This window comes from Lupinus angustifolius, chromosome LG20 (genome assembly GCF_001865875.1).
Source record: "Lupinus angustifolius cultivar Tanjil chromosome LG20, LupAngTanjil_v1.0, whole genome shotgun sequence".
NCBI classification, from domain to species: Eukaryota; Viridiplantae; Streptophyta; class Magnoliopsida; order Fabales; family Fabaceae; genus Lupinus; species Lupinus angustifolius.
Window position 1 is genome coordinate 8,149,215 of NC_032028.1, and position 14,030 is coordinate 8,163,244.

A 14,030-nucleotide genomic window follows, 5' to 3' on the forward strand; every position below is an offset into this window, starting at 1 on the left:
TTGTTGTTGTGCATGATGTATTCCCTTGTGTGTAAGGGTTTGATCATGATAACATTCAACAAATAACAAAAGTGCTATCATCTGTATAGACAAAGAAAGATAAAGATTCTTTTGTTGAAAGATTGGAATGATAGAATAATTATAAAGAATGCGCAACGGTGATAGCAAAGCTTTCGGGATGAAGGCTCTAATACCATATTGTGAAAATATTGCAAAAGTGTAAAATGAATATTATAATGAATTCTCATTATGATCAATCCATGAAAAAACCTTATTTATAGTATTTGAATAAGTAACAGACTTACCTAACTAACTAGCTAACAAACTAATAAATACATGTTGTAAAACAATTTCAACTTGTGTTAAATGTGTAAAATGTGACTTTTTCTAACTAGGTAATCGATTAACTATAGTGTTAATCAATTAATACTTACTCAATTGATTGATTAACTATTATTATTGTTGTCTTGTTTATGCTTGACAACTTTATTTTTCAATACATGTAAAAAGTAAAAACTATTCCAAGTAAAAATGTTTTGAAGTATATCATCTGAAAGTCCTTTTCATTTCTTTAATAGAATAAAATTAACCCCTCTTTACAAGAAATTTGACATTTAGTTGAGTCAAGAAAGTCCTTTTTATTTATTTTTTATTTATTTATGCCGATCAAAAAAAGAAAGTCCTTTTTATACTTAAGAACGTTAGTTTTGTTGTATTTAAGTTATTATACCTACATTTTTGTCTTATTATTATAAGTTTTAGTGATTTTAGTTGAGACCAAATATAAGACTTAATTAACATACACCTATAGATTTTGTCCATCACTAGTTGAGAATGAATCATATTTTTCATATCCCTGCAATTTTTTTCTGTTAGTATAAGTCTTACTGAAGTTAAAACTTCGTTTCTGTAAGACTCAATCCTACACCCACAATCCTACACCCATAATCCTACACATGTAGCATATATTGTTCTATTACAAATTTAATTTAATGATAAAAATAAATATATGAAAATATCAATTATATTTAAAATTAACAAAGTCTTGTAATCCTAGAAAATTACACAAACACGTGAGTTAAACATTGCATGTTCACATAGAAGTAATTTAACAATGTATAGTATATACATAAAACGTATATAATCCTAAATAATTACATAAACTGGATCATCTCTATCTAAATATATACCATTTGTGTTTCCAAAAAATCAAAATGGTTTATTGGGAAGTTCTTACATCAAAAAAATTAGTAATTGCCTGATCTTCACATGTAATGAATAAAATAACTCACTCAAAATTAGTGATAAAAGTTATTATAGCATATTTATTATTGTCATATGTATTTGAATTTTGAAGAACCCACAAAATATTGAGTTACTTGAAGAATCTTCAATCTATTCAAAGTAAAAGAATAAACATAATAATAATACACTAAAAAAATAGTGAGCGTGCTTGAATTATAGCTTCGCCCAAGTGGTTTACACGTATGATATAATAGGTTTACAATGACAATGTAGCTGTTTTTTTTATACCGTTGATATATTATCTACTATTCATATATTAATTATTATTGACTTTCAAATAAAAGTAGTACAAATTAATGGTAGATGATATATTATAAGTGTAAAAAAAATTATACTAACAGTACATAAATATTAAACTATTAGATGTACTAGCAAAATGTGAACTATTAGCTTATTTTTCTATAATTACTTTTGATGTGGTGCATTTTAAAATTTTACCAAGGTTAGATATTAGGGTGAGTATCACCTATGGGAAATTTTCTTTTCTATTTCATATAATAGCCGTCATCTTTGTTTTGAGACAATATTTTTTCTTTTGATTGCCAGCACATGCATCTTAGAAAAAGAATAAAACTTTCTCTAGTAGTAACTCACAACTCAAGCCCCTTAACTATATAAGTAGGTAATGTTGGTCTAATTCAATTGTGATAAGAATCATGTAGAAAAAAAATGTAGATCTAGTTGGTGAGTGATAAAACAGAAAGAGTAGGAATTATACAAGATTGGAATGTAGAAGCAAAACTCACACTGAGAACAATGAAACAAGGTTGTTCATAATGACATGAGAAAATTTGAAAAGCAACTTGAAAAAGGATAAACGGAAACCCAAAGCTACCATTGGACGCATCATGTTTGGAGTGCACATTTTCACAAATTCACAAATTGAACTTGTTCTTCAAAATAAAATAAAAAACATCAAATTTGAACCATGGAGGACAAGAGAAAGAATATACTAGTCATGAATAATGTATTGAAATAAAATACTCATACTTAGTATATCTTGAACTCTTAATAATGTAAGAAAACCCTATTGTAATATTAACATATCATCCACCATTAATTTGTATTACTTTTATTTGAGAGTCAATAGTGATTAACAAATCAATAAGAATAATTTACTGATAGTGTAAAAAAATACTTACACTATGATTATATACATATTAAATCTCTTATAATATACTAGTGGATAGTAAATGTTACTTCATTATCTTGCCATACAAACCTAATGAAACGTAAAGTATGGCCAGAGAATAAAGATATAATTTAATATATATGGATGGTTAGGGTAAAGTTTATTAAATGATAAATAATATGATGATAATGTAAAAAATATTTACACTATTAGTACTAGCACATCGACAGACACTTTGTGTCTGCTGGCCCGCATTCTTATTTTATGATATTAAGTATTAAATTTATATTTTTTATTTAGAGAATTAAAATGTTTTTATTGGATGTACTTCATGTTATAATTTTTGTATTTATTATAATATTCAACTTAAAATGAGATATATTAATTATAGCTATATAGGATTATATAACTTTACTTTAGAAATAAATATTAAAGGCAAATTATGAAAATGGAATCATGGTAGTAGCTATTTCAAGTTTTGGATTTATATATACTAGCGTGTTGACATGCACTGTCGTGCCTGCCAACACACTTTCCTATCATTTATAATGTATAGTTTGTATGTCATAAATGTCAAATATAATATTTTATGTTAAATATTTGCAATCTGCAGTTGAATTTATTCGATTTGTGTAATGTTGAATTTAGAAAATTGAACATTCATGTTCTACATTCAAAACTGATAGTTATAATGTAAGAAGAAATAGTTAACCATATAATATAGAACATATATTGGTTGGAGAGGAACATTGGTTATATATGGTTTTTTTTGGTAAAAATTAGAAAATAGTGAATGCAAAATAGGGAGAACCACAAATTACACCATGGTGGGTGGTTATTTTGGGTTTTCCCTTTATAAGTAGTATAGATTACACCTATCTGTATTGAATTCATAAAAATAATATTTCACTCCAAAAAAAAGTTAAAAAATATGTTTTCAAAATTTGTCACTCACTTTTGTTTGTTTGCACTCTGCATGATGCCAAACAAAACTTTATTAGATACAAAAAAAAACAAAACTTTATTTGATTCTATTTTTATGTGCTATAATATAGATGAATGCATAAAATAATATTTGAATTTCTATTTTTTTATTAGTTTGTTATGTTATTTATTCAAAATAATAAATCATTAATATTTTGTCTTATGTATTCTTTTCACATTTTAATATATTATCTTAGAACAGAGCCTTATATTATAGATATTATATTATTATTACAATATACAAACTATTTATAATTCAGATAAAAAATAATTTCTGCTAGAAATTAGAATTTCTACTGTGGTGGCTACGGGCTAGGTTTTTCTATTTTTTTATTTAAATTTAAACAAAATAGTCAAAATAGTTTTTTGGTACTACTATCTCATCATTTAATAGGTAAAAAATTAATCTTTTTCAGATATATAATTGTTTATTCTGCTCTTTTGAAGAATTGAATCATTGACATTTTTATCATTGTGAGATTTATTAGTATAGCAATCCACCAACATTTTGTTATTATTAAATAAATGAAATAATTGAATAAACTAAAAAGAAAGGACACTATTACATAAAAGAAAATAAAAATATAATTGTTTTCATTATTTTTTGGGTTATACCTTTGCTCTTTCTCTGTTGTAGCTGCTGAACCTGTTTCTTCTCTTTCATTCTATCTCAAATCTCAACTCAGGTTTCTCATTCTGCCTTTTTCCTAAACCTCCAAGAATCTTTTTCTCCCAATTCATCATGTTATTCATCGCCTTTTCCATTTCCATTATTTTCTCTTCATTTTATTTTTTTTCCAATTTTTTTGGCTCCTCTTTTTAATTATTATTTTTATTTATTTTGATCATTGTTTTTTCTTTAATTATTATCTAGGATTTTATTTTTCTATTCGGCTTTGATTTTTACGGTTTATCGGTTTCTTGCACTTTGACCTAATAGAGCTGATTTTATAATCATGTTGTGATTGGTTTCTTGATTATGCAGTCCTGCTCGTCTCAATTGGTTTGATTGATTTTTCCCATTAATTTATGTTTAGGGTTTTTATTCATGTTTGGGTTTTTGGATTAAGTTCTATTAGGTTAATTAATTGGGTTTTGTTTTCTTAGGTTCCCTATTGGTAGATTATCCATTTTGACATTTGAATTCTTTTCTATATAATGATGTATTGTCTTCTGAATTGTGATGCAATGTTTGGGGTTTAAGGGCTGATTTTGGATTTCTTTGTGTGATTCTTATCCAGTGTGGGTTATAGGAGGAGTACTAGTAAATATTTCTCGATCGCAGAATGGCTGGGATTGTGAGTGAGGAGTCTGTGCTGGGAAAGTCTGTAGAAGGAATTTCAAGTGGTCAGCATTATCATTCCGGGGAAGCATTGGCAGAGTGGCGATCGTCTGAGCAAGTGGAAAATGGAATCACGTCTACTTCACCCCCTTATTGGGACACTGACGACGAAGAGGATTGTGGTAAATTTCTTATTCTGTTTTCCCTATATATATTAAATTTATTTATTATGTTGTATGTCTGTATCATCACTTGGATATGCTGTTAGCAGTTTCAATGGCCTCTTCGTAAGTTTTAAAGGGATATAGATTATCGTACTGGAAGAAAACAAGTTACAATAACATAGGTTTGGCTTCTGTGCCAACTTCCATAAAAACAAGTCATAATAACATAGGTTAAGCTGATGTGCCAACTGCCATATAAACAAATTTTTAGGCAGAAGTGGGGGAATTCAGTCCGACCTTGTCTCCCATGCCTGGACAATAGCCTTATGTCTCTTTTGGATGATTGATGTTTTAGTCTAGCTTTTGATATTTCTTGAATCTGGCATGGTGGGTCCATTGCTATTTGTTAGTTGTCAAAGGTTTATTTTTCCATGAAGAAAAAATCTTATTTGTTTTCCTCTTTACAGGGCTGAAACCTTCTGAATTATATGGAAAACATACATGGAAGATAGAAAAGTTTTCTCAGATTTCCAAAAGGGAACTTCGCAGTAATGCATTTGAGATTGGCGGCTACAAATGGTATGAGGTGCTAGATAAACTTATTGGACTTGCATGGCTTTTGGTGTGCTTTATACCTTAACTATCCTTGCTATTTCTCGCCATTTTGTCATACACCTTTAAACCTATATGCATACAGGTACTTGTTGTTATGGTTGTCTAACCTTGAGTCAATTGTCACCATGATTTTATCTTCAATCTTGACAAAAAATTGGTTCACTATTGTAGTTTATCTTTAACATGTCTCAAGTTAAAAACAAGGGCAGACCAATGCACGAGGCTTCCACATAGTGGGGTTTGACTATGTAGATGTATGCAGCCTTACCCTCACAAGCAAAAAGGTTATTTCCAGGATTTGAACCCATGAAATCCAGGTCACAAGGCAAGCAACCTTAGCGTTACGCCAAGGCTCACATCTCAAGTTAGTAGGGAGAATATAATGCTTTATAAACGACGAAATGACTAAGAGAGAAGTGTGAGGAGTTTGGATGATAGAGATCCTTCATAGGAAAATGGAAAAAAAAAGTAATAGAATAGAGATAGGTGGAGCAAAACATTGACCAAAATCACCATATTTAGTAACCAAAAATTGTCCCAAGAACTTAGCATGTTTTATATTTCCCATAAATAGACGTGTCATTTGACACAAGCAGCAGGCGAAGAGCATAACACCAGACACATTTAATGTGAAAGACTAGACCTTTGGTGTGGCTTTGACTTCCAATTTTTTTTGTCAAAATGGCAAGTAGCTCCATTGACAAATGAGTTAGAAATTTGAAGAAAAGATTGCACTTAAACACCTTGGAATTGGTCAAGAAGTCCTCCGTCCTCCCAATATAATCTGCTATTTTCAGAAATGCACGTGGAATTTGTGACCATTTATATGCTAATTTGTCATTCTACAAGAAGATACTTGTTTACTTTCATCCAACTTGTCAAGGTCTTCCCTTTGTAGGGACCAAGAAAAAGTGTTCATAAAATTCGGGTCATAAGATAGTTCACACGACTTGATACTTGTCATTGTGGAAAATATTAGCTTTTTTTTAACATAATCATTCTTTGGGGTGTGCAGGTATATTTTAATTTATCCACAAGGCTGTGATGTTTGCAATCATCTTTCTCTGTTTCTGTGTGTGGCTAATCATGACAAATTTCTTCCAGGTTCAATTCTTGATGTTTCTTAAATCGTATTAATGATTGTTAGTTTTACTTGCTATAAATGGTCTCGTAGTATTTGGCTCATTTTCCCTTTTTTTTGTGGTGATACAGGATGGAGTCATTTTGCACAATTTACGATAGCTATAGCCAATAAAGACCCAAAAAAATCAAAACATTCTGGTATGTTGGCTAATAATCATCACCGGCTTAACTTGGAGTTAACAAAATCGTGTCTCTGTTACTGAGATACTTGTACTTGAGTTTTCCAGATACATTGCATCGATTTTGGAAGAAGGAGCATGACTGGGGATGGAAAAAGTTCATGGAGCTGTCAAAGGTGTATGACGGATTTGTTGACACTTCTGACAATCTGATAATAAAAGCTCAAGTTCAAGTCATTAGGTATTCTATGCTTAATTTATGTTAATTAGAATTGTTTACATGTTATCTTGTAAAGCTGTGGTAGTAAGGTTATTTGTTTTTCTTATCTAGAAGGAGAACATATGAATATGTAATTGTACTAGTCAGAGTAGTTAGTCCTTCTCAATATCTTTTATGTAGATTGAAAGCTTGCAAGAAATGATGATCCTATGATGCTATATTCTAACCTTTTGAAGTGTAGTCTAAACAAGTTCATGCAATTATTATAGCACATAGTTACATAATTCTCTCATTTACCCTATGTACCACGTATCGAATTAACCATACCGTGTACCACATATCGGTTCGTCAGAGAAAAGGTCTCATAAAATCAATGTAAAAAGTGAATAACCACATACCCAAGTGAATCACATACCAGGTAACTATGCTGTAGCATTTATTGCCGAGGTTATAAGTTGCATTTCATCTCTGTCTTCCATTATGCTGTTTGTCCAAAGTTTTTAACTGACATTGTTATTGTTCTTTGTCATTTTTATCCAAAAAGTTTGTGCCACAAGCCTCATGAGTGCACATATAAATAACTTGTTCTAATGCCCTTGAGGTCTCAATCTACATTGATCAGATTTGTTCTCTTTCTTCACCATTCTCTCTTTTCTAAATAGAATGTCTATGCCCATGCAAAATTTTGTTCTTTGTTCAAATGGGTTGAATCATGGGGAATCCAAGTTTTCTTGTTTGCTTCTCATCTTGTCCACTAAGTGAACACTTATGCTTAATAGCTATATAATTGGATAGTTTATTTCAGAATTTTGACAATTTTGATTTCTAGTGGTCCAGAATTCAGATCGGTTTCTTCGACAATTAATAATAAGTAGCTGTCACATTCTGACCCATTAACGTACCAGTCCTAGAGCATTGTATTGCAAGTTTTGTTCTCTAGAGCTGTCTTAGACAATTCACACTTAGATTTGGATCCTCTAATTTTTAAAGTGTGGTTAATTATCTCATTGCACTCACTTCCATTGTTTTTTGTAGAATGCTTCATGGCATCATGTCTATGGTTTTCTTTGGTTTAAAATGTTTATTTTTCTATATTTGTGTCAATTGGATATGTTGGATATATTGTCAAATATGACTTGGTATTCAGCTTAGAACAATTAAAGCTCTATGCTGATTTCTTTTTGGCCTGCATTACTTTTTGCAATGTGAGAAAGAAGAAATAATAATATAACTTTAGATAAATTGTAGATGCTGTAGAATATAATGAAAGATGAAAAAAATAGGTTAATAAATTTGATAATGTATAATGATAATGGTCAGTTAGTAGTGGGTTTAATATTTGATTGTGTATAAATATGAAAATGTGGAAATATAAAGATATCAACCCAAAATTCTGAAGCTCACGATGCATGTACGAAATTTAAATGTTTTTACTGGTAAATATTCACGTGTAGGGTATGCATGTGTGTGATTTTATATTTAACAAAATAGAAGTTTATGTGTATGAACATATATGGGTCAATGTCCATGTGTGTGATTTTGGAATTTAGATTTAATAAAATTGAAGTTAATTTGTATGGATGTTTTCAGTAAATATTTATTTGTGTGGTATGCATTTGGACGATTTTATATTTAATAAAAGAGAAGTTTATGTGTATGAGTATATATTGTAAATATTCATGTGTATGGCATGCATTTGTAATTTTACAATTTAATTAAATAGAAGTTCACCTGTATGGATATTTTCTGTAAATATTCATGTGTAAGATATGCATTAGGATGATTTTACATTTAATAACATGCATTAGGATGATTTTATACTTAATAAAATAGAAGTTCATGTCTATGAATATGTATTGGTAAATATTCATGTGTATACTATGCATTTGGGTGTTTTTAAATTTAATAAAATAGAAGTTCACCTGCATGAATATTTTTGGTAGAAAGAGATATTTGAAGAAGTTATCTCCCAGGTTTCCTAAAAATACGAGAACATCTTTCTCCAAAGTCCCCCCCCCCTTGTGGAAACTCTTTTCCTGAATTATGCTCATCCAATTGAGCACATAGAAAAAGAGTTTCTACATTGTATTTTGTCTGAGAATGAACTGGTAGTCCGGTATGCATTGGCCTGCATGACCTGATAGAATGCAGTGAACAGAAGTAAAAAATTCATCGACTCGTTTTCGTTGCTTGCCTGTTATGTTCTACGGTTATCTTGTCTTGTATTTCTCCAATAATTTGAGCTTTGTTCTTACTTTTTCTCTTATGAAACTTGTCTGGCTATCACAGGATAGTCTTGGTACTTAGTTTGCTTTTGTGGTTCAGATATGTGATATTGTTCCTTTGTCTCTGATGTGTAGGGAGAAATCAGATAGGCCCTTTCGTTGCCTTGATCGTCAGTATAGGAGAGAACTTGTTAGGGTATATTTGACAAATGTAGAACAAATTTGTCGGCGTTTTGTGGAGGAAAGAAGAAGCAAACTCAGGAAGTTGATAGAGGATAAAGCTAGGTGGTCAAGGTACTTTGTGCTCTCCTTTACAAGTGTCATTCCTGACGTATATGTCCAATCTATTTTGTCATGTGTTGTATGCTGTAATTCTTATCTTGCTCCAAAATGTCACCTAATAAAAGTCAGGATCACTAAATTATTTTTTCCTCGGCTCATTGGTAAGGTTGCTTGCCTTGTGACCATGGAATGGAGGTCATGAGTTCAAATCCTTGAAACAAAACCTTTGCTTGTGAGGGTAAGGCTGCATACATCTACCCTCCATAGACCCCACTAGGTGGGAGCCTCGTGCATTGAGCCGTCCTTATTTTACTCTCAGTTAGTAATACTTCAACAGTTGGACTGGATAATCTTTATTTGAGTGCCACTAATTCCCCTTCACCCCAGAAAAGTAAAAAAATGTTAAGCATATTGAGAAGGAAATAAAAGATACAGAAGAGGGATGATCGCCATAGTCAAATCTAATCAGTGACCGTGGTTTGATGTATTATAGCCAGCTTCATGGAGTCTGTGCCTTTTTATGCATATGTATCTAATCTATATCACGTCCTATTAGAAATTTAATCCGGTTTGATATTGTCATTTTATTTGAATGTAAACTGTTTCTTCTCTTAATATAATATATCAGCATTTGTTGCCACTTATTTAAGACCTTCAAGTTTTGGTGTCCAATTTGTTGGCTGATGCTGATCAAATCGTAATTCACAATATGTGCAGCTTCTTTGCTTTCTGGGGGGGAATTGACCAGAATTCTAGACGCCACATGTCTAGGGAGAAGACTGATGTAATTTTGAAAGTAATTGTTAAACACTTCTTTATAGAGAAAGAAGTCACTTCTACTTTGGTTATGGACTCCTTGTATAGTGGATTGAAGGCTCTTGAGGGCCAGACTAAGGGCAAGAAAGGTAGGGTAAATTTGTTGGGCGCTGAAGAAATGCCAGCACCAATTGTTCATGTCGAGAACAATATGTTTGTACTGGTGGATGATGTTTCACTGCTACTTGAAAGGGCTGCTACAGAACCACTGCCTCCAAAAGATGAGAAGGGTCCTCAAAATCGTACGAAGGTAAGATGTAATATTATGTTTGCAGAAGTAAATGATGAATTATATGTTGATAGCATAGTAGTCAGTCCCAGATTGTGGTGTGGACCAGTCAACCTCAAAAGCTCCATACAGATTCTTAGCGGTATAGAAGATCAAGGAACGGTCGCTATACCGGAGATAGTGGATACAGTGCAAACAATTGATACTACATAATCTCATAAACATAAATGCTTAAAACTCAATAGTCAAATGTAAGTCATGACTACTGGGATTTGGGGCTGGAAACGAATGGGATTGAAATTCAAAATAAACATGACATGAGAATTTTTCATTGAAACTAAGACATGTAGTTTTTCTTGTGCAATTAACCACGAGCAACCAAGATAATAACACAGAATATTTAAATGAAACAATGCATACCCCTGGCATTTTTCTATCTAAAATTATATAATAAATACTGTGACAGATGACAATGTAATTGGGACAATTATATCAGAACCACAAGTGAAAAATATTACCACAAACGATCTTATGTGAAGACGAGGATGAAAGTATTACCACAAAAAGCACCCCGAAAAAGGAATGGGAAAACCAAAAATGGCTTTGCAAAACAAGGTATTCTGCAACGGTTAAGTGGAGAGGCTGCAGTGCCTGTGAATTACTATGGAACATTTTATGTGAATTGGTTTGAAATTACTTTATAGTTTAAATGGATTTCAAAAGATGTAAATATAATTTTGCAAGTATTCAAAATTAATAGGGACATTTATGTTGGTGACTCTTAAAACCCATGTCTAACATGGGAGCTAGGCTGCTCATAGTTGAACGCATGGAATGCTTCTTAATTGAGTGCAAGCACAATGGCAGCCTGAAAAGAAACATTTTCCTTACTTTTAATTATAAAATCAAATTTGGCTTTAGGAACTGATTCCCAATCCCTCTAATATTGGTCCTAATGTGAAATTTAGTTTATTTATAGTTTTGAATATGCTTGATGTTGTTGGTGGAGATTATATTACTTTCCAAACAACTAACACATATTTCCTCAGGAATTTGAATTTAGAAGTTCACATTGCTTTTACTATGATATTTCTGTAGATGTATTATTTAAATGATATTTATGTCGTATATGATTTAGTATTAAATAAAAAGTCTAAAAATATACAAGTTTAGACTAGTTGGAGTACTGAGCATATATTACAGCTCAAGAATGTTATCTTCAATAACCTGGGAGATTATTATTTGAAGTGCAGATAAGGGTATGGGCACATGACATCTTTTGTCTTTTAGTTTTGGTATCCTTTTGGTTGCTAATAGATCTTTTTGAACTATTTTTGCAGGACGGAAACTCTGGGGAGGACTTTGATAACGACTCTATGCAGCATGATGAAATGCGCCTCACAGAATTGGGTCGTAGGACTTTGGAAATATTTGTCCTTGTCCATGTATTCAGGTATTACGCACAATAGTATTACAATTAGTTCTATATCATTAAAGTATGTTATGATGCCAAGTTACTTAGTGTGTACAATTAGTTTGTGCAAACTGAAACTCCGTCATTATATTCTATCATATTGCTTGTAGATATTCTATATACTCTAGACAGTTCTATTCCTCAGGTTCAATTAATGATAATTATGTTCATCTAAGGTTCTCTCCCTCCTTTCAGCATTTTCCATCAGTTTCTTGCTCTTTCTCATATTTTCTCAGCGATCATGATTTCTATCATTACTTTTCCAAATTTCTTAAATTGATGCTTGTTAATATGTTCTTGTTTTTTTTTGATTAACTTAATTTATGTTCAAAGTTACGTAATTCTTGAAATTATGCAACTGGCCTTAAACATGCCCCACAAATATAACTATAGGCAAATCATGTGAACCTAACTTTGTGTGTTTTGAATACCTTGATTTGTGTTCAAAAGAACATAATTAAAAAATTTCTTTTGCAATTCCTGCTATTAACAGGGTGTTGCATCAACTGAGCGTGTATCCACCCATGTTTTGACCAAAGTTCTAGGATTGTCTCTAATAGAGGGTGCAGCTGAATATGTTGCATAATTTAGTCTTAGTTGAGTTCCTTCAAGTGCCTTCTTGCCAAGGCGGAATACTACCCTATCCAGAAGTCGTGTTCTCCTTGTATCAATGAGCTTGCAATTCCTGTAGTTTTAAATATTGCTATCACAACAGAGAATGGGAAAGTATTTGTAATATGGAAAGATTGAGAAGTTCCAAATGGCAGGGGCCATATATATAACCTTTCTGGAAGTTGAAGAGGTGCATAAATTTTGTTTTACTACACATGTACCACTTATTCTTTTGTTGGCACTTTTTAGATGTTGTATTAAATATGCATCTGCCAAGATATCCTAATTCCCAACTATTTACTTTCATGGATGCAGCAATAAAATTGAGGTTGCCTACCGGGAAGCTGTTGCTCTAAAGAGACAAGAGGAGCTCATCCGTGAAGAGGAGGCTGCATCGCAAGCTGAAAGCGAGAAGAGAGCAAAACGTAGGGTCAATGACAGGGAAAAGAAGTCAAAGAAAAAACAGGTCTGGCTGGCACACATTGAAATTTTGTTATCAAGGGATCTTTAGATATTCAAGTGTTGGCTTAACATATGATACTGTCTAGTTCTCTTGTTAAGAAAATGGATTTTTTATAATCTGTCAGATTAAAATGCAATTCGCCAAGTGATAGCACTGGTATCTTAGTGGAAAGAAATGTAATAGAAATGTGTGTAGAAAAGAAATGCCCCCACCCAGAATCAATGATTCTGCCAGGGTTCTAACTTGCTTTATTAGATTTAGTATGAAAGAAGAAGATGTTTACAAGAAATGCAAGATTCCCACGAATCTTGCCCCAACTGATTCCTCAATCAGTTTACTCAACTCCTAACTAACTTTCCCTCCCAAATTCAGTCTGCTTTATAGGCAAACTTCCCAACTAACCCTCTAACTACCTAAGGGCATAGCTGTAACATTGCTATCCCTTAGCCACACCCCTCTTTTCCCTCTTTTATATACATTTTTTACAATAGGTCTTTGTCTACTTAACCTATCAATACCCTCCCCTAAAAGAATCAACTTGTCCTCAAGTTGAAAATCTGGAAACCTCTCTTGGATGACCTCTGCTGCTTCCCAAGTAGAGTCATGATCAGGGAGATCCTTCCATTTTACTAACACTTCTAAGTTGCCTTGGTTGTCTTCTCTGCTGTTGGTGATGGTTTCTGGAATGACTACTAATTCCAATTCCTCATTCAGCATAGGTGGCAACGGTTGAGGCACCTGATGGGGCTTAAGTGCCCTTTTTAGGAGGGACACATGAAACACAGGATGGATTTTGGCATGAGCTGGTAAGGCTAGTTTGTATGCCACTGTCCCTACCTTGTCTATTACCTCATAGGGTCCATAGTACTTAGGGGCTAGCTTAGCACAGGTCCTCCTAGCCAAGGATTTTAGTTTATAAGGCTGCAACTTGAGGTAAACCCAATCCTGCACAGCAAATTCCACTT

At 32.3% G+C, this 14,030-nt stretch overlaps 1 protein-coding gene across 3 annotated transcripts in view; it reads left to right on the forward strand.

Moving 5' to 3' along the window:
• Nucleotides 3,999–14,030, forward strand: part of LOC109336270 (MATH domain-containing protein At5g43560-like) — a 17,785-nt gene continuing 7,753 nt past the window's right edge. Inside the window, exons 1-8 of one of the 3 annotated variants that reach the window (XM_019572771.1) lie at nt 3,999–4,107; nt 4,707–4,885; nt 5,335–5,446; nt 6,498–6,586; nt 6,695–6,763; nt 6,853–6,985; nt 9,325–9,483; nt 10,189–10,376. In XM_019572771.1, coding sequence (XP_019428316.1) covers nt 4,708–4,885; nt 5,335–5,446; nt 6,498–6,586; nt 6,695–6,763; nt 6,853–6,985; nt 9,325–9,483; nt 10,189–10,376 — 928 coding nt within the window. In that variant the 5' untranslated portion in view covers nt 3,999–4,107; nt 4,707. Of the gene's footprint in view, nt 4,108–4,280; nt 4,886–5,334; nt 5,447–6,497; nt 6,587–6,694; nt 6,764–6,852; nt 6,986–9,324; nt 9,484–10,188; nt 10,377–14,030 lie in introns of those variants that run through there. The other 2 variants (XM_019572770.1, XM_019572772.1) reach the window with 2 other exon arrangements.